The sequence below is a fragment of the Cucurbita pepo genome, chromosome 2, assembly GCF_057944985.1.
Source record: "Cucurbita pepo subsp. pepo isolate OVF chromosome 2, ASM5794498v1, whole genome shotgun sequence".
Lineage (NCBI taxonomy): Eukaryota > Viridiplantae > Streptophyta > Magnoliopsida > Cucurbitales > Cucurbitaceae > Cucurbita > Cucurbita pepo.
In genome coordinates this window covers 14,566,835-14,584,335 of record NC_141799.1, presented here as the reverse complement: position 1 = coordinate 14,584,335, position 17,501 = coordinate 14,566,835, and the positions used below count along the sequence as shown (strand labels likewise).

The 17,501-nt window shown below is 37.8% G+C and overlaps 3 protein-coding genes and 1 long non-coding RNA gene across 9 annotated transcripts; 2 read left to right on the top strand and 2 right to left on the bottom strand.

Moving 5' to 3' along the window:
• Window positions 1–211: 211 nt before the first annotated feature.
• LOC111788391 (uncharacterized) lies at window positions 212–5,808 on the top strand. The gene is made up of 7 exons (XM_023668722.2): window positions 212–577; window positions 1,372–1,503; window positions 2,014–2,214; window positions 3,402–3,498; window positions 4,618–4,721; window positions 4,900–4,951; window positions 5,323–5,808. The coding sequence occupies exons 1-7, from the start codon at window positions 357–359 to the stop codon at window positions 5,542–5,544; spliced, it is 1,029 nt and encodes a 342-aa protein (XP_023524490.2). The 5' UTR covers window positions 212–356; the 3' UTR covers window positions 5,545–5,808.
• A 639-nt stretch (window positions 5,809–6,447) lies between these two features.
• LOC111788392 (uncharacterized) lies at window positions 6,448–9,149 on the bottom strand. Of its 3 annotated transcripts, none has more exons than XM_023668723.2 (7): window positions 8,994–9,149; window positions 8,156–8,281; window positions 8,030–8,092; window positions 7,876–7,923; window positions 7,715–7,768; window positions 7,110–7,167; window positions 6,448–6,810 (listed from the first exon to the last, which is right to left on the bottom strand). In XM_023668723.2, exons 2-7 carry the CDS (start codon window positions 8,240–8,242, stop codon window positions 6,767–6,769), a joined length of 354 nt encoding a protein of 117 aa, XP_023524491.1. In that variant the 5' UTR covers window positions 8,243–8,281; window positions 8,994–9,149; the 3' UTR covers window positions 6,448–6,766. The 3 variants fall into 3 exon arrangements, with proteins under 3 accessions (XP_023524491.1, XP_086977675.1, XP_023524492.1); XM_087121549.1 differs by having other exon boundaries at window positions 8,156–8,387; window positions 8,994–9,059; XM_023668724.2 differs by having other exon boundaries at window positions 8,923–9,054.
• A 747-nt stretch (window positions 9,150–9,896) lies between these two features.
• Window positions 9,897–17,426, bottom strand: LOC111786585 (uncharacterized). Of its 4 annotated transcripts, none has more exons than XM_023666823.2 (8): window positions 17,165–17,426; window positions 15,425–15,491; window positions 14,985–15,056; window positions 14,830–14,903; window positions 14,584–14,722; window positions 10,964–11,044; window positions 10,799–10,888; window positions 9,897–10,344 (listed from the first exon to the last, which is right to left on the bottom strand). In XM_023666823.2, exons 1-8 carry the CDS (start codon window positions 17,341–17,343, stop codon window positions 10,261–10,263), a joined length of 786 nt encoding a protein of 261 aa, XP_023522591.1. In that variant the 5' UTR covers window positions 17,344–17,426; the 3' UTR covers window positions 9,897–10,260. The 4 variants fall into 4 exon arrangements, with proteins under 4 accessions (XP_023522591.1, XP_023522606.1, XP_023522612.1 ...); XM_023666838.2 differs by having other exon boundaries at window positions 15,425–15,675; window positions 17,165–17,305; XM_023666844.2 differs by lacking the exon at window positions 17,165–17,426 and adding an exon at window positions 17,040–17,144 and having other exon boundaries at window positions 15,425–15,675.
• LOC147793739 (uncharacterized) lies at window positions 11,664–13,969 on the top strand. Its single transcript, XR_015420067.1, has 3 exons — window positions 11,664–12,763; window positions 12,860–12,949; window positions 13,725–13,969. It is a non-coding gene; the product is annotated as an uncharacterized LOC147793739 (long non-coding RNA).
• Window positions 17,427–17,501: the final 75 nt, after the last annotated feature.

Here is a 17,501-nt window from a genome sequence, read left to right as displayed (position 1 = left end):
TCTTAGTTAAGTGATACACGGGTCAAAATGTCGAATAAAAAGGTACATCAAGCAAATAAGGAATAATAATAAATAGTTTTAGAAATTTATTTTTCAAAGAAAATTACTTCTGAAGTTAATCTCATCTGATTTTTTTTTTTTTTTTTTTTTCAAAGAACAAAACAACCTTAATATTATATTATATTTGCAAAAAAAAAAAAAAAAAAAAAAAAAAACGCCCAAAATTGACGCCTTATCACCAGATCGATCCACCGTCCGCTGTGATCGCCTCCGTGTCTTACCAACCAAGGTTCTTCCGATTCAATTCCACTTCTTAGATTCCTATTAGGATTTTTTTTTCTTCCATTTTTCCGATCATGGCTGCGATTCGATTGACGCCGGAAGATGCCGAGTTGTTGCATCAGGCTCGGGCAGCCCCATCCGCTGTCGACCTGGTCTCCGACGACGACCGATCAGTGGCCGCTGACTCTTGGTCCATCAAGAGCGAGTACGGTAGCACCCTCGACGATGACCAGCGTAATGCCGACGCGGCTGAGGCTCTTTCTGCTGGGAATTTGCGTGCCGCTTCCGATTACAGGTATGGCGTGGTTAATTCTTTTGAATTGTGTGAATCTTACTGAAAATAGTTGAAACGCAGTTCGTTTGAAACGTTGTTTCTGTTTGGAAGTTGGTTATTTGGTGTTTTGGTTTCTCTTTAGGATTGATTCCCAAAGCATTCAATGATCGTGTTATTCTCGTTGATTTCTGAAATAAATGAATATGGTTCTACGGCGCAATTCATGTAGATTACGTTTTCTCTTACGCTTATATTATATTCCTGATGGTGCGAGTGGATCCTCATTTCTCCAGTCTCTTGCCCGTTCTTTCCTTAGTACCATAGACGTCGGGTGGATCTCTTATATTGTTTTTCCCTTTAGCTCTTCAATCTGTAAGTGCAGTAGAACTGTTGTAGTTGTGTCCTTTTCTCTTTGCTTAGAGATTAGATCTATGTTTCAATACGTTTACCCGTAACTCGCGTAACAATCACTACATGCTTAGAGACCATCGTGGGTTGGCCTGCCAATGACTTAAAGGTAGTGGGTTCAAACCATGGTGTTCATACCGAATATCCTATAAATTTTCTTGGTAACTAAATTTCGTAGGATCAAAGGCTACCATATAAGGTTAGTCAAGGTACACATGAGTAAATTCAGTCACTCATAGATATCTATGAAAATTTTGCTTAGAATCTCTGTGATGCACAGGGGAGTAGAGTATTTCGTTCTTAACTACTTGATCAGATTAAGAATTAATAATATTATTAACCTGGTATAATGAGATTCAAGAAATGGCCATATTTTCATTCTAAATAAAACTTGTTTCATTTTTCAGTTCTGACAAGGATGAAATAGAAGCAGATACCGAAGCCGTGTCATCAATGCTAGGTCTCCAAAGCTACTGGGATTCCCAATATGCTGATGAATTGACAAATTTCCGTGAACATGGTCATGTTGGTGAAGTCTGGTAAGTAAGAATTTCTTAAGGTATCTTGTTTTCTATTATTCTTGTAATATCATTATGTCATTGGTATTATGACAAAAGATGTAGTCAGCAGTTCGCTGCACTTCATTTTTGTGTATGTTTTTTGGCCTTCTATATTATTCAACTATGATCATATTCTCTAACCACTTTCCTCGTCAATATACTATATGTTAGTACTCTCTGTGTACTGCTGTAGTTCCGTTGAGAGATTGAAGAACTGTTCCTGGACTATTTACTTTTTGAGCAGGATATTAGTTACTAGTGATTCAAAGGATGATTATACGTGATTATTATTCTCAATAATTCATCTTGAGGACTATGTTTTATTTGTAAATTCAATTTGGTTTGTTAAACTTGATTCACAAGTTAAACTTCAATGATAAAGGAAAAAAAAAAAAAAAAAAAGTTAATTTAGATTGCTGGGTAGAATAAGAGAGAGACTAGACTTTTATTTATCTAGTTTTCTATTTTTATACTTCTTTCATTTTTCAGGTTTGGATCTGAAGTTATGGAAACTGTTGCTTCTTGGACAAAAAGTTTGTGTTCAGATGTTTCTCAAGGTCAGTTTCCCAATCAAGCTGACAATGCAAAGTCACAGAATGTTGAACAGGATTTCAAATTCTTGGATGGTTGGAGTGTACTTGATATTGGGACGGGAAATGGTTTGCTGCTTCAAGAATTTGCTAAGGAGGGGTATGTTTTGATGTGCCTTTTGATTCTTGCTAACATTTAAGAGAAGCGTTTTCTTTTTCTCTTATGTCTTATGTCAACTGGATAGGTGTTAGTTTGGGTTAATAAATTGAGTAGGTGAAGATATTTTATCTCTTTTTAAATATGGAAATATATTTTTGATGATAGATCCTTTTTCTCTTGTTGACTTCTCCGTTGGAGGCAAAAATCCGAAGTGAAGTGAGCAAAAGAAAAGGGCCCTTTTCTTTTCACTCCTCTTTTTTCTCCATTGGTTGAAAAATTCAAAGAGATGCAGCCATTGATTGGCACACTAGTTGATAATGATGGAGATATTATATTTGGCCATAGAGATCTAAAGCTTGATGCTTTATACATGTCTTGTAAAAGATCTATTCCCTTTTTTAAGTATACATTGGCATTTGATCAAAGGAGTTATGACAATTTGGAATTTCCTTCTTCCAATGAAAGAGGAACGTGGTCTAATGTTACTCTCTCTAATCCATGTATCTTCTAAATTTGAGAATGACAACCAATTAACAGACCTTTCTTTCATATTTGACCAGTTATATATACTCTGGGGGAATATCCACTAACCTAAGATTGTCAAAAAAATATAGTTTTTTTTTTTCTTTATATAAGAAACTAAGCTTTCAGGGAGAAATATGATAGAATGATGGCCTAGAAAAATAGCCAACACAAAAGGAGCGAGCCCAAATTGAGAAAAAGGACCTCCAACCTAAAAGAATAACGCCTTCCTGATTATGAAAGGCCTTTATGGTAACCACCCATATGGAGGTGTTGAACCTAAATAACTTCCAGACTTGCTGCATATGCTTTTCTTGGAGGGCCTTCTCTTGAAGGAAAAGTTTAGTTACTTTGGTTAAACTTTATATATGGATCTTTTGGAATGAAAGAAACAGAAGAGAGCTCTCGCGACAGGGAGAACGATATAGATTCTTAGAGTATGTGGGCAGCATTTGTGGCAAGCCACTTCAGGGTTAATCTAGGTGATTAAGACTTTTGCACACAGCTAGAAGGTTATAGGTTCCCAGTTATCCAGTGTTGTTAAGTGATAGGCTCTAGTTTTGAACTCAATTTAATCATTAAGGATATAAGATTTTAGTACTAACGGATGAACAATCTCACAATTGCATCAGTATTTACTGATGTCATCTTGCATTTGCTTGCAGATTCTCTAATTTGACAGGAACTGACTACAGTGAAGGGGCGATAGATCTTGCTAGAAGTCTTGCAGAGCGAAATGGCTTTTCCAATATTAACTTTTTGGTATGGCTTGCCACGCAGATATTTTGATTACCCAACTTATTCAAAATCTTTTCAGATCTCCTTGCCTCTCTCTTGGATGTACTTTGAAACATAGTTCCCTTCAACCCACTAAATTGGTGGTGTTTCTGGAATATGGGAATTTTAAAAAAATGAAAAGGTTTGGTGAACGACATTGTCACATTTTTACTGGGGCTGTAATATGACTTGTGTGGCACATATGATATGAGTAGTCATTGTCGATCTTGAGATTTAGGTGGCCTTATTGGGTAGAATTAGATTAATAATTTTTTAAAGGGTAAATTATATTTTTTTACCATAAATCTTATCTATCTTTGTGTCTATTTTGATCGTTTTAAGTTTTCAAATCTTAGTTTAAATTCTTGGTTTTGAGAATTAGATCTAAATGGACTTACTGTTGGCTGTTTTTCTCAGGTAAGGGACAGTAATTGATGCATATTGACGAATTTTATTTGGGAGACAGTGGGCATGATTAGTCCATTTCTTAAATCCATCCAATTGTTTGTGAGATTATGTTGCATCTAAGTATCAAGAAATGATTGTTAGATCTGTATTTCGTCAACCATAGGTAGCAAACATGATTTGAAGTCTTAGAGATGATAATCGAAACTTTCGAAAGTTCAGTAAATAAAATGAACGAAGTACGTATTAGATAAATGGTTATAGTTGTTAAATGCCCTTGGTTATATTAATTGGTTTGATGCCTTTATGAGCTATATAATTGAGTTATTAAAATATTCTCGATCAAGCATGGTAGGGTGTAGTTTGAAGTTTTTAGCAGTGTAAACATAAACATAAGATTATCTGCAGATTCGAAAAGCAAATGGAAGCAGAAAAATTTACAAGCAGGAAAGTTACAAACTAGTTTGCTAGCAACCGTCTTAGAATTATTCAACTAATCCCTTGTGCTACTCCTATTTGTTGAACGTGTCTTATTTCAAGGGTATTAGTAAGGAAATATATGTTGAAATTTTACTTTCAGTGATTCATGAATAGTCAGAAAACAGTAGATCGTTTATTTGTTATGTAGAAATATTTTATAACTTAGTTTATGCCTGATGTAATGCAATCATCCTAATTGCATTGTTTTACATGGCTTAGGTTGATGATGTTCTTGAGACAAAGTTGGAAGGGAAATTTCAACTCATTGTGGATAAAGGAACTTTAGATGCAATTGGATTGCACCCAGATGGTCCTATTAAAAGGTAACGATAAGCAAGTATAATCCTCCTCTAATGCTGTTGTATCTGGACTGTTTCTCATTGGATCGGTGCTCGCTCGCATAGATCATTGGCGGCATATGCTCCAAAATAAATAGATAATTGGTGATTTTCAAGTTTCAGTTCTATAGATATTACTGATAAAGAAATTTAATGTTTCCAGGATCATGTATTGGGAATCTGTATCGAAACTAGTGGCGTCGGGCGGGTTACTGGTAAGGCTTTTCTTTTCCCTCTCCCACTGCTCTGGCTGAAAAAAGAAATTTGTTAGTCTTCCATGATCTATCCTAATGTGTTCTTGGGACACATGACAAACTAAAAGTATTTTTTAGTTTGAAACCTACGGCCAGCTATTTAAATTTTTGTAATTTTATTAGTCTTCCAACATTCAAATATTTGAGCATGTGAGATTAATGAAATGCTTGCGAGCTCCCTGAACACTCCCTACCATCATTTTTTAAAAATTACATCGCATGTTCTTTGGCAAATTCGTTATTTCATTCTCTTAGAGCTAGTGCATAGACATTGCATCCGCCCTTTGCTGAACTGCAATGCAACTAGAACCGACTCCTGGTAATTTCTGTAGGTGATCACTTCCTGCAACAGTACAAAAGATGAACTTATGCAAGAAGTTGAGAACTTTAATCAAAGAATGGTTGGTTCCGCAGCAGAACCCGAGTCGTCTGATGGAACACAAAGAGAACTGCCTACATTTCAGTACCTCAGTCATGTTCGTACGTACCCAACATTCACCTTTGGAGGATCTGTGGGATCTCGCGTTACCACTGTGGCGTTTCTTAGGAAATGATTGTGTTCGATGTCATCTTGGATCTGTTATGTATGTTACGCCAATTTATGGATTTGTAGTGTTTGAGCCTTACCACTGTTCGCCCCCGAAGAGTCGATGTTTTTTTCTTTTTCTTTCTTTGTTTTTTCTTTTTTCTGCTCGAAAACCACGAAACTCGTAACTTTTGAACCATTTTGAGGCTTTTTTTTTTAGCTTCTGCTTAGGGAACTGATGTAATTACAGTGGGGAGTAAAGTGAAAATGACTGAATTACAGGTTCATGTTAGTGTGGTATTGAGATCCCAATGTCTTTTTCAGGATTTCAATGGACGAGTTTAAACTAAATTCGTCAGGACATGAATCACTGAACCTACAAGTTGCCATTTGATGTTCTATTACTTTGCTTATCAAGTCATTCACAAACTAAATTCATTTATTTCTCATTTAATTACTACAAAACATTCATTTATTCTCGTCAATTGTGTTTATTGTGCTGTGTTGAAAGTGAGAGAGGTGCAATATTATAAGTTTAGTTCTTCGACCTATATGAATTATATTGTGTTCTACATTTTATGGCTCATTTATATACTTCAACCTATGTCCATTACTTTACCCTTTTCTATCAATATATAGTGAATTACATTATTGCATATGCAACCATAAATAACTCGTATATAGGTATTTAAAAAATTGTAACTACATCGCAAATTTATTAGATCATAACTAAATTGACACTATGATAAACTTATAGGCATAGTTTAGCTAACTTAGAGATATTCAATTGAGAGGTCAAAATTCTCACCTCCATTCGTTATTAAACTTACAACATAGTAGACGTGTCGCCGATAGAGACTAAATAAAAATATACATCGAAATTCAATTTTGAACCCTTTTTTTAAAAGTTTAAAGACTAAATCAATCCAAGTAACTCGAAAAGACAACTTTTTTTAAAAGGCAGGATGAAGGCATATGGTCTACAATACACATATCTCACAGATTTACTACATCATTCTTGAATTTGACTCGTAAGGTCAGTCATAATATTTGTCATCAATGACAAATATGAAATAGATGAATGTAGCTATCATCCTCCATACAATACACATTCTTAATGTAAGCACAATAACCAACCCCGAACCCGAGCAATTGTATTCTAAAAAACAAAAGAAAATTGCTCATACCTAAGCAGGCATTCAACAGGAGTGAGATACGATACAACAGGTACAACGAGCACAAGCAACGCTTCATTCGTTCGAAGTTGCAAATTCATTTGGAGCAGTTCCTCCATCTGTGTGAATAAATATACCGCAATCATATTAGAATATAGTTTATTTAGTCCTTAAAAATTTTCTAATAGGCTCCTAAAATAATATTTTGTCTGCATTTAACATTTACATCAACATACAGCTTGAAATCAACTGGCTGTGTAATCCTTATATAATATAGTTAACAAGCCACATAGAGGTTAAACTAAGAACCAAACAATCAATTCCTATTAGACAATTAAAAGTTCGGGCACAAAATTTTAAAGTTCAAGGACCTATCGAGATTGATCGTTTTAGTTAAAGCTTGAATAGGTGAGTATACCTTCGCCGTCTGATGGAGCATAAGGAGACTTCCGGTATCGAGTTTGCTGTTGTGTTGGCTATGCAAGAGAAAAAAAAAATAGCAAGCACATAAGTCCTACTCCTACTTGATGATAGTAATTATAATAAAATAAAAAAATAAAAATAAAATAAAAAAGGCAACAAAAAAATTACCAGACTAACAAATCGTTTCACAATATTTGTATAGATGCCTTGTTAAAGTACTGGGTTATGCTTGAATTTAAGCAAAAATAGTAGCAGATATGGTAATGGCAGCACCATCCTTCCATGGATTAAAGCCATGTCTACTATTATAATTATTCATGAATGGAGGTAATGAAGTTTCACTTTTAACATTCTAAATTTCTCCAAGAAAAAAAATCAAGCAAGATACTAAATTTAAATATAACTACTGGATACTAAATTTGGGAATTTGAGAATTTGAAGTTAAAACTGTTATGCCCTAATCTTTTATTCAAGAGGTCAAGGTCTAAATTTTGAGAAATACAACCACTCTGTTCAGTGCATGTGTTCAAGATCTCAACCCTAAAATAATATCAAAGGTTGCATACCTGAGACAAATCAGTAAGCACATTATTTACCAACCTGTAATTTTGGCCGAAGGGCTTCTAAAGGTCCTTTAGGCTTCTCAACTCCTTGCTGCCATTAGCCAAAATATGGAGGATATATTAGCCAATAGGTGAAGTTATGCAAACCAATTTCGAGATCGAGTAAAAATGGTGTTACGGGCGATACAATATAAATACCTTTCCCAATGCCCAATCAGCAGAATCAAAATAAGCACGTTCATGATCCTGAAGTTGAGATTCAAAAGCTTTAGACATCCATATGGAAGAATGCATGGATTTCATTGAAAATCATACTGAAAGAATGCATAATTTTTTACAGGTAACAAATCACCTTAGAAATGAGTGGTGGCTTCTTGGGAACAATCCCTCCATATTTTTTCTTTATAACTTCCTCCTGTAGAGAAAATTAGTTATCAACTTCTACAAATCGAAAATGCGTATGTATGAAGTCACGAACCTCCTTCCGAGAGGAAGACATAGATTCTTGAGATCCAACATGTCCATCTCCGTCCACTCGTCCAGTCTCTTTGATATGCTCAGACATGATTAACTAGGAAAGCTCAAATCGTTATAAAATTGCAGCCTGCAGGTAAAGTTCATCGAATCATTAGTTCGAAGTCGGGGGAAAATGAACTGGAAGTGTCTTTCAATCAATCTTCAAGAAAGCTAAAGATCAATTCAAGAGCTAGCTGCAATACATAGATAGCAACCATCAGCGCTCTACATTCATTATCAGACAGACAAAAATCAGATATAAAACAAGAGAATAGTTCATCGATAGAAAGCATAAAATCTAATATCAGAAACAGGATGTTCTACCACTCAACTTATGCAGAGTACATGATTCAAGAATTGGAAGGAAAAGAAATACAAAGAACTACACTGTTCACTCCTTTCTCCATTGATCCATTTTTAATCATTAACTTTAGCACTAAGAAGAATAAGATCTTACTTTCTCCACAAGATTGAACACGTATCACAAAAACAACTCCCCTTCCTAGTCCCCAATCACCGACTGAGACCACAGCTAAACCAGACACAATTACTACAAAACTCCAGCGATATAACACAGTGCATTCGATTACTGAGCAATACATATCGCACAGCCATTTTCTAATTCCATTGATTTCTTCACTGAATTCCATTACAATCAGAAATGCATCTACGAATCAATCTAACAACAAGATAGGAAAAAGACGAGAGAAATGCATCTACGAAGCTTACTATGGAGCGTATTGTAATAGAGAGGGAGGAGGAGGATTGAAGAGCGAAAGAAGGATTCGATATAAGAATACCTTTGAGCTGCTAAAATGGCGAGGTGGACGAAGACGATGATCTGATCTGCTCGAACCACAGATCCAAATTATTTGTTTTTGTTTTGTTTTGTTTGTTATTATTATTATTATTTATTTTATTTTTAATTTTTAATTTTCTCTTCTTGCTGAAAGTACAGGCAAATTCACATGTACATTCGTGAGCTACTTTGAACAAAATAGTGAATTTGACTTCTTTTTACTTTTTACTGGTACGGATAAATTAGTAAAAATATTATTTCCTAGTTTGAAATGGTAAAAATATTATTTCCTAGTTTGAAACGGTGCTCACCCTTTTCATCTAACATTCTTACGGTAGTTTGAAATGGTGCTCACCCTTTTCATCTAACATTCTTACGATTGGTTGAAAGTCTCATATCAGCTAATTTAGGGAATGAATGATCAAAGCATCAGCTAATTTAGGGAATGAATGATCAAAGCAAAGTCATAAGAGTTTATACTTAAAGTGGACAATATCATATCATTGTGGAGAGTCGTGTTCATCTAACATGGAATCAGAGCCATTCCCTAAAAACTTAGCCATGTCAATAGAATCTCGTGTTCATCTAACATGGAATCAAAGCAATGCCCTAAAAACTTAGCAATCTCAATAGAATTCTCAAATGTCGAACAAAAGTACTGTGAGCCTCGAAAGCATAGTAAAAAATGACTCAAACTCCAAAAGAAAAAGAGTCGATAAATTTTCTAGTAATATCACTCACTTCCGACTTTTATCGATATTTTCACAAAGCTGAGGTTTCGGCGTTGTTGTCGACACTAATATTTTAAACATCAAAGCTAATATATGTATGTATATATGTATGTATATGTATCTATATGTATATATATGTATATATGTATAGATTTAAAAGCAAATTTAGCAGCTATCAACTAATAAACACACATTCATCTTTGAAGCGACACATATTATATACAAAGATCAAAGCCCCTTCTAACCATTACACACTTTATATACATAAGAGAGCAAGTGAGCCATTGATTCTATTGCATAAAGAGTTTGAATCTAACCAAACAAGTTTCTGCTGTTTCACCACAAATGATGAACACTTCATTGCAGAAGCTAACTGGGTCGTGGCTCGTTGCTCGCTGCGAGGACCGTATGCAGCTCTTAACTTCCTTGCCATGAATGGTGTTGATGAGTCGATGACCTTCTACGCATTTCATCTGACAGTTTTCTCTCTTGTTACATCGTTTCTATCGTATCAAAGACGAGGACAATGAACTGCTGCTATCTCATGTCGATGAAGCGTGGTTGAGAATGGCTCGTCGAGTCACTTTCGTCATCTGATGTTGCGAGGTGATGAGGGGGATCCTATCAGAGAAAGTATATAATTGAAAGTTTAAAAACTTATTAGACATTTCTTAAACTTCATCGACATTTTGGATATGTAGTTGAAAGTTTAGAGACCTAAATGACACTTCTTAAACTTAAAAGATCAAATAGATATAAACCCGAAAGTTCAAAGACTAAACCTTGAAATAGCCGAACTGTAACAGCTCAAGCCCACCGCTAGCAGATATTATACTCTTTGGACTTTCCCTTTCGGGCTTCCCCTCAAAGCTTTTAAAACACGTACGCTAGAGAGAGGTTTCCGCACTCTTATAAAGAATGCTTCGTTCTCCTCTCCAACTAACGTGGGATCTCACACCAACAAATATTGATATCAAACATGACACTTCTACCTCACAGCTCCATCGAGAATCTGAGCAATTCAAACGACTAAATGCTATGCATATCAATTCTAGATATCAACCGGATCACTAACCTGATAATGACGCCGTCTTCGAATGGAAGTAAATACCCTAACCATGACATATATAGGCAGAAGAATCCCAACAATTCTCAAGATCAGCAACTGCAATACACAGAACATGCACTTGTGGCTCTTCATTGGTCTAAACAATGGAGCAAGGCCGAGCAACAAACTTACCATTAACAATGTCAGTGAATACTCTCCAGCTCCACTAATTATAATCGGTAGAGTATGGCGTAAAACAAGGAGAACGATGAACTGCAACATACAGATATGATTAGCAGTCTCAAACTGAGGATTTCAGGTCAATCCAACTGTCATAATGATAGAAATACGAGAGAAAAATAATAGGCTAAATAATATCTTAGTTGCCAATATGAACATAGCTTAGCGTTTAAAGCATCTACTCTTTTCGTGGAGGTTCGAGGTTCAAATTCATTCCTCCACATTTGTTGAACTTTTTACTCTTAGGAACGACGACTCTCCACAATGGTATGATATTGTCCGCTCTCATAGCTTTGCTTTGGGCTTCCCCAAAAGTTTTCATACCAATGGAGATGTATTCCTTACTTATAAACCCATGATCATTTCCTAAATTAGCCAATGAACAATCCTCAACAATCTTCCCCTCGAACAAATTACACTACAGAGCCTCCCCCGAGCCCTATGGAGCCATCGAACAGTCTCCTCTTAATCGAGGCTCGACTCCTTCTCTGGAGTCCTCGAACAAAGTACACTCCCTGTAACGACCCGGGAAAGAAAGAAAAAAAAAATATATATATATATATATATGTATATATATATATATATTATTAATATATATATATATATATATATATATATATATATATATATATATATATATTAATAATAAATAAATAAATAAATGAAAACGAAAAAAAAAAAAAAAAAAAAAAAAAAAAAAAAAAAAAACTCAGTCGCCGGAAAACCCGCGAGTTTTCCGGCGACCGCCGAGTTTCGCGGAACCCACGCGAAACAACGGCCACAGCTCGCCCACCCTCAGCCCAGCATCTTCAGAATGCCTGCAAAGGGAGAAAAGAGAGAAAATTTCGAGAGAGAGAGAGAGAGTTCGGACAAACGTCGGCGAGTGTCCAGTTTCTCCGACGAGCCCTCAAACCACCCTTAAACCGACACCAAACAACCTCTTACTACCGTAAGAGAGATCCCTAACGAAAGCACAATAACTCAGGGGCATTTGGTGTTATTTCGTAAGCGTCGTCGTCGGTAACCGAGGTCGGAAAGTTAGGTTTCTTAATCGATTCTTAGATCTATGGCTTTTAGGAGCTTTTAGGCCGCAAAACTCCCAAAAAGGAAAGAAGGACGACGAACAAAGAGGAAAAGAGAAGGAAGAGGACCGAAATCGGCAACGAAAAAGCCGCGGGAAGGAGAGAGAAAACTCGCCGGAAAATCGGCCAAAGTCGGGTAAGGAAGACGAGATCCACGGATCCGGGTCAACCCGAACCCAGAACCCGGGAGAGCCAGCCCGTTTTCCCCCTTGGCCTCTGCCTTCGGCCCAGCCCAACTACAGCGGCCCAAACCTCAAACCGGCCCAGAAGCTACGGTTCAGTTGAACCAACCCAGACTAGACCCACGGTCCAATTGAGCCGGCCTGCAAACCAAACACTTGCGGCCCAGCCCAGTAAGCCGAGGCCCAACGTTTAGCCTTGGCCCAGTAGCCTTCCACAGCCCGCGACCCGAACCACGACCCCGAACCGGACTCCGACCCGCGCTTCGACCCGACACTACCGCCCGACGTGGCTTTCTCTGCTGCTGCCACGTGTCACACAGCGGCGCGGCAGTCCTCGGCTCGGCTCGGCGCAAACAGCTCGGGCTCCCTCCGGTGACGCTCCGGCGGCTCCTCCAGCGGCTCCAGCGGCTGTTCGGCTCGGCTCACCTGTTTTCAGCCCGGTTTCCACTGTTTCGACCCTCCCGGATCTGTTTTCGGCCCCGATTAAGGTATCCGAGGCCGTTTTAGAGCCGTATTTCACATTTATTAAATTATAGGTAAATTAATTGTGAAATACTAACGGAAAGTGGTGAACGGCGTGATAGGAAACAAACCCAGCGAAGTAGGAAGCAGCTCTCACGGAACGGGAGCTTACGTTTAGCTATTTAGGGAGTACTTCGGCCGAGGCCAACCAAGTAAGTGGCCTTACTATAGGATAGGCTAAATAAATTGTATGATGCTTGATGATATGTGCGAGTTTATACATATTTTGTTGAGTGACGCTTAATATGTTTGACGCACGTTGTGGCATTATGATGAGCATGATGATTGCATGATTTTTACCTTAATATGATGATGTTTTCCATATTGAGCATGCTAGACGATGATGAGTGCCATATTGCATTTTGTCGTTAGATCGACGTAGGACACAACCCTAAGAGCATGAAAATGATATTAATATAAATATCCACGATATGCGTTACCTAGAGTAACAAAGAGATGAGACTAGAGGGTTGTGTCAGAAGAGACATTACGATGGATTTAGAGGGACCTCATGCATTTTGTATGTTCATAAGCATAGGGCTACTTCCCCTAGAGATGATGAGTGCGGACGCGCACCTTATGATGAGCGCGAATGCGCACAGGTGCGAAAGCACACAGATGAGGGTGTTCATGAGGCGCATGACACTATGGGGTTCCGCTGACCTCCGGACGTCGCTACAGATTAGCTTGACCAGAGGGTCCAGGGGGTGTGCGAGCGCCCTGGGGACTCACACTCGCACGTGTGAGTCGTGTGTAGGGAAGTACTACACATCCAATTTGTCCGAGACTGGAGGCCACCCCTAAGATGATTAGAGATAGGTCCCTATTCATGATTGCATGTGTTTGCATTAGCATGGCCCCTATAGTGGGGTCACTTACTGAGTATTTCTTCGAAATACTCAGGCCGTGTGCCATATTGTTTTTCAGGTAAAGGCAAGGCTCCCATGTACGGTTGACGGTGGCATCGTGATCAGAGACTGTGGCGCGTGCATAGGATAGTTGCATATTTAAAATTCCTAGTCTTGGTTAGGATAGGGCGTTTGCATTTCATTCATTTATATTAATTAATTTGTAATCGTTTTATTTTGTCTTTTGAACTCCAGCATGATGTTTGAAACACGTAAGTCCGGCAGTGTTTTTCAATGTTTTAACGTATTCTGAAGTTTTAAATTTTTCCGCTAGTAAAGATGAGCATGCTTAGGTTTTTATTCTGCATTAGAGATGAGCATGAGACGTTAGTGGCGACTCTAGATATGTGGAAATTTAGGGTCGTTACACTCCCTTTGTTCGACACTTGAGTCAATTTTGACTACACCTTCGAGGCTCACAACTTCTTTGTTCAACATTTGAGGATTCTATTGACATGACTAAGTTAAGGGCATGGCTCTAATACCATGTTAGAAATCACGAACCCACAATGGTATGATATTGTCCACTTTGAGTATAAGCTCTCATGGCTTTGCTTTCGGCTTCTCCAAAAGGTCTCATACCAATATAGATGTATTCCTTACTTATAAACCCATGATCATTTCCTAAATTAGCCAAGGTAAGATTCCCTCCCAACCATTCTCAACATTTACTCTTTACATTTTCATCTTTTAAGTTTCCAAATACTGTATTTTAAATTTCTTTGGTGCCTCAATAAGTCAATGAAAATGAATCAACGAGCAAAAACATGTAATACTTTTCAATCAGCAGAAAGCAAGGCCAATTACCAAGACACTTAAAATTGGTTTACAGAGATAAGGAAACTGCAAATGAAGTAAATTGAAGAGAGAGGGAATACCATTACTGCAACTATGCGGCAGCACAGTACGCTGCATGGAGAGGGACTGATGAAATCATCGAACGCGGAATCGAGATACTCGTGATCGAGCATTCCTGCAGGGACATGCTGGTTCAGCCTTGACATCTCCCAACTTCCCCTGAGACCACAATTTGATATCAAAGTGTTGAAGAAATGTATGAACAGGAACTCAATATACAAGAAAACTATATGCATTGTGGGGAGATAGGTTGGTTAATGGCTTACCTGAAATGCATTAGTGAGCTAATACCTCCATTATAAAACACATGGGGAGGTGCTGTGTACCCTGGCTTAAAGTCCTGATAAGAAAAAGGAGTTCTTGATACCATAAATTTAGCCCTGCATTAAACACATCTCTTTTTAATATAAACACAACAAACCTGGTGGCAAATCTCGCAGATTGTGTTGCCTTTCTCGTTGCACCACCGCTGAACGCACATACGATGAGCATACTGCAATTATCGACACTAATCGGAAGCTAATTATCAAGGTGAACCATCTAAACTAGCACAACAAGGAATAAGGATTGGAAAGGGAAAGGAAAACAAGAATAGCACCCCAATCTGAGCCATTATTATGACATTTGATTTAAGATATAAAGATATTGGTAGAATATATTTTGTTGTATAACTGTAATCGCACTTTCGATCCCACTTTTGTTTCTCATTCTTAACGGCCATGAATCTAGTTCTACAATTCTCTCGAAACATCGTTGAAACCAGTTTAGTCAGCTATATAGTTTTAAAAGGGGGATTCAAAAAATAGCTATCTGAGTTTTTTATAAGTAAAACCAGTTGGTATTGACTAAACTAAATCTAACCTTCAAGCTGCCACGGCAAGAGCAGGGTGTTTCCATATTTGATTCATCGTCCTCATCATGACAAATTCTGCACTCAACAAGTTTACTTGAAGGTGATATGGATTCAATATCTATATCTATGGAAGATATCATATTATCTGCATTTGTTGAGGCCATAGGATGGTAAAGTATGTTTTTATCTCTCAGTAGTAGCTTCAAGGTTTGATTCAGTGAGCAACCGATCCACCAACAGCACAAAATGATCCCCCATGCTTCAATGATCCGGTAGAAATTGGTGTGAATGTTAATAAAATAAAATAAATAAGCCAAACAACAATTACAATTCTGCAGGTAATTTTATTTGCTGCAGTAACCAGCTTTCATGAGGACTCAGATTGTTTCTCAGCATAATATAACTTCAAAGATAAAGAGCAGAAAAGAAAAGACAATATGAAATTTTTGGAATTTGCGTCCCAAGGGTGGCGGGGAAACTGGTAAGGGCTTCGGAATTGGGATGTTTGGAGATATCCTCCCATGTCTTGAGTTCAAATTCCTAGGTGAAAAAAAGTACAAATTGAAATACTTGCTGTTTTCTAAATTTAGATCAATGACGTAGCAGCCCAAATCCACCGCTAGTAGATATTGTCCTCTTTGGGCTTTTCCTTCCAGGCTTCCCCTCAAGGTTTTAAAACGCGTCTATTAGGGAGAGGTTCTACACCCTTATAAGGAATGTTTTGTTTCCCCCTCTAACCGAGATCTCACAATCCACCCCTTGGGGCCCAGCGTCCTCGCTGGCACACCGCCTGGTGTCTGGCTCTGATACCATTTGTAACCGCCCTAAATTCATCATTAGTAGATATTGTCATTTTTAGACTTTTCCTTTCGGGCTTTTCCTCGAGGTTTTTAAAATGCGTCTACTAGGGAGAGATTTCTACACCCTTATAAAGAATGCTTCGTTCTCCTCCCCAACCGATGTGGGATCTCACAATCCGCCCCCCTTTGAGACTCCGCATCCTTGCTGGCACTCATTCCCTACTCCAATTGATGTGAGACCCCTCAATACACCCCCCTTCGGGTCCTAGAGTCTTTCCTGGCACACTGCCTCGTGTCCACCCCCTTCGGGGATGTGGATTGTGAGATCCCACATCGGTTGGGGAGGAGAACTAAGCATTCTTTATAAGGGTGTAGAAACCTCTCCCTAGTATATGCGTTTTAAAAACCTTGAGGGGAAGCTTGAAAGGGAAAGCCCAAACGGACAATATTTGATAGCGGTGGGCTTGGATTGTTACATCAACAATTCAAAGTACTTATGATCTCTAGAGATTGGCCTTCCTCGATAATAAGTAGGAACAGACCTATGGACATAATAAGAGGATTGAGCACCAGTGCTCCAGCTAGAACAATAATATTTAGCTTCATTTCAAACATTTAGTTCTTGCGACTCAAAAACGAAGTTCTCAAGACCTCTAAACTGATTCAAACGTTTGCACTAATAATTCGTAATACGTATATGTTAGCTTCTTCAAGTTCCGGCAGCAATCTAACAAAACCAAATGAATTCAAGGAAACAACAATCCAGATCAAGAAAAATCTAAAACTAACGAAAAAGCACAAAAACAGAGACTGTGGCAGCAACCTTCAAACAACTTCCACCATCATTGGCAAATGAACAAACACATTGCAGGCAAGAACTTATGAAGATCATATGAGTAAAATTAAATTCATGAGAGAAAGAGAGAAAGAAAGAGAAGGGATGCTTACATAAATGGGAATAGAATCTCTACGATAGAAGAAACAAACAACATCGGCCTTCTTTTCCTCCTGCAGCCGCTTTTCCAATGAGGAAGCAAGAGATGGAGTGTTCTTATAACTGCTCCATTACCTTGATTGACAGAAAAATGGATGATATCAGTAACCCAGTTGAACAAACAACAGATCATTTAGGGGGAAATGCATTGAGAGAACTCAAGTTTGTGCTTTTTCTTTTTCTCCTCTCTTTACAAAAATAGCGGGAGAAGGGGAAATGCCAGAGATTCCAACGAAATTTTCCGAAATTATTTTGTTTAATCATAGATTAAAAATATATAGTTGAACAAAA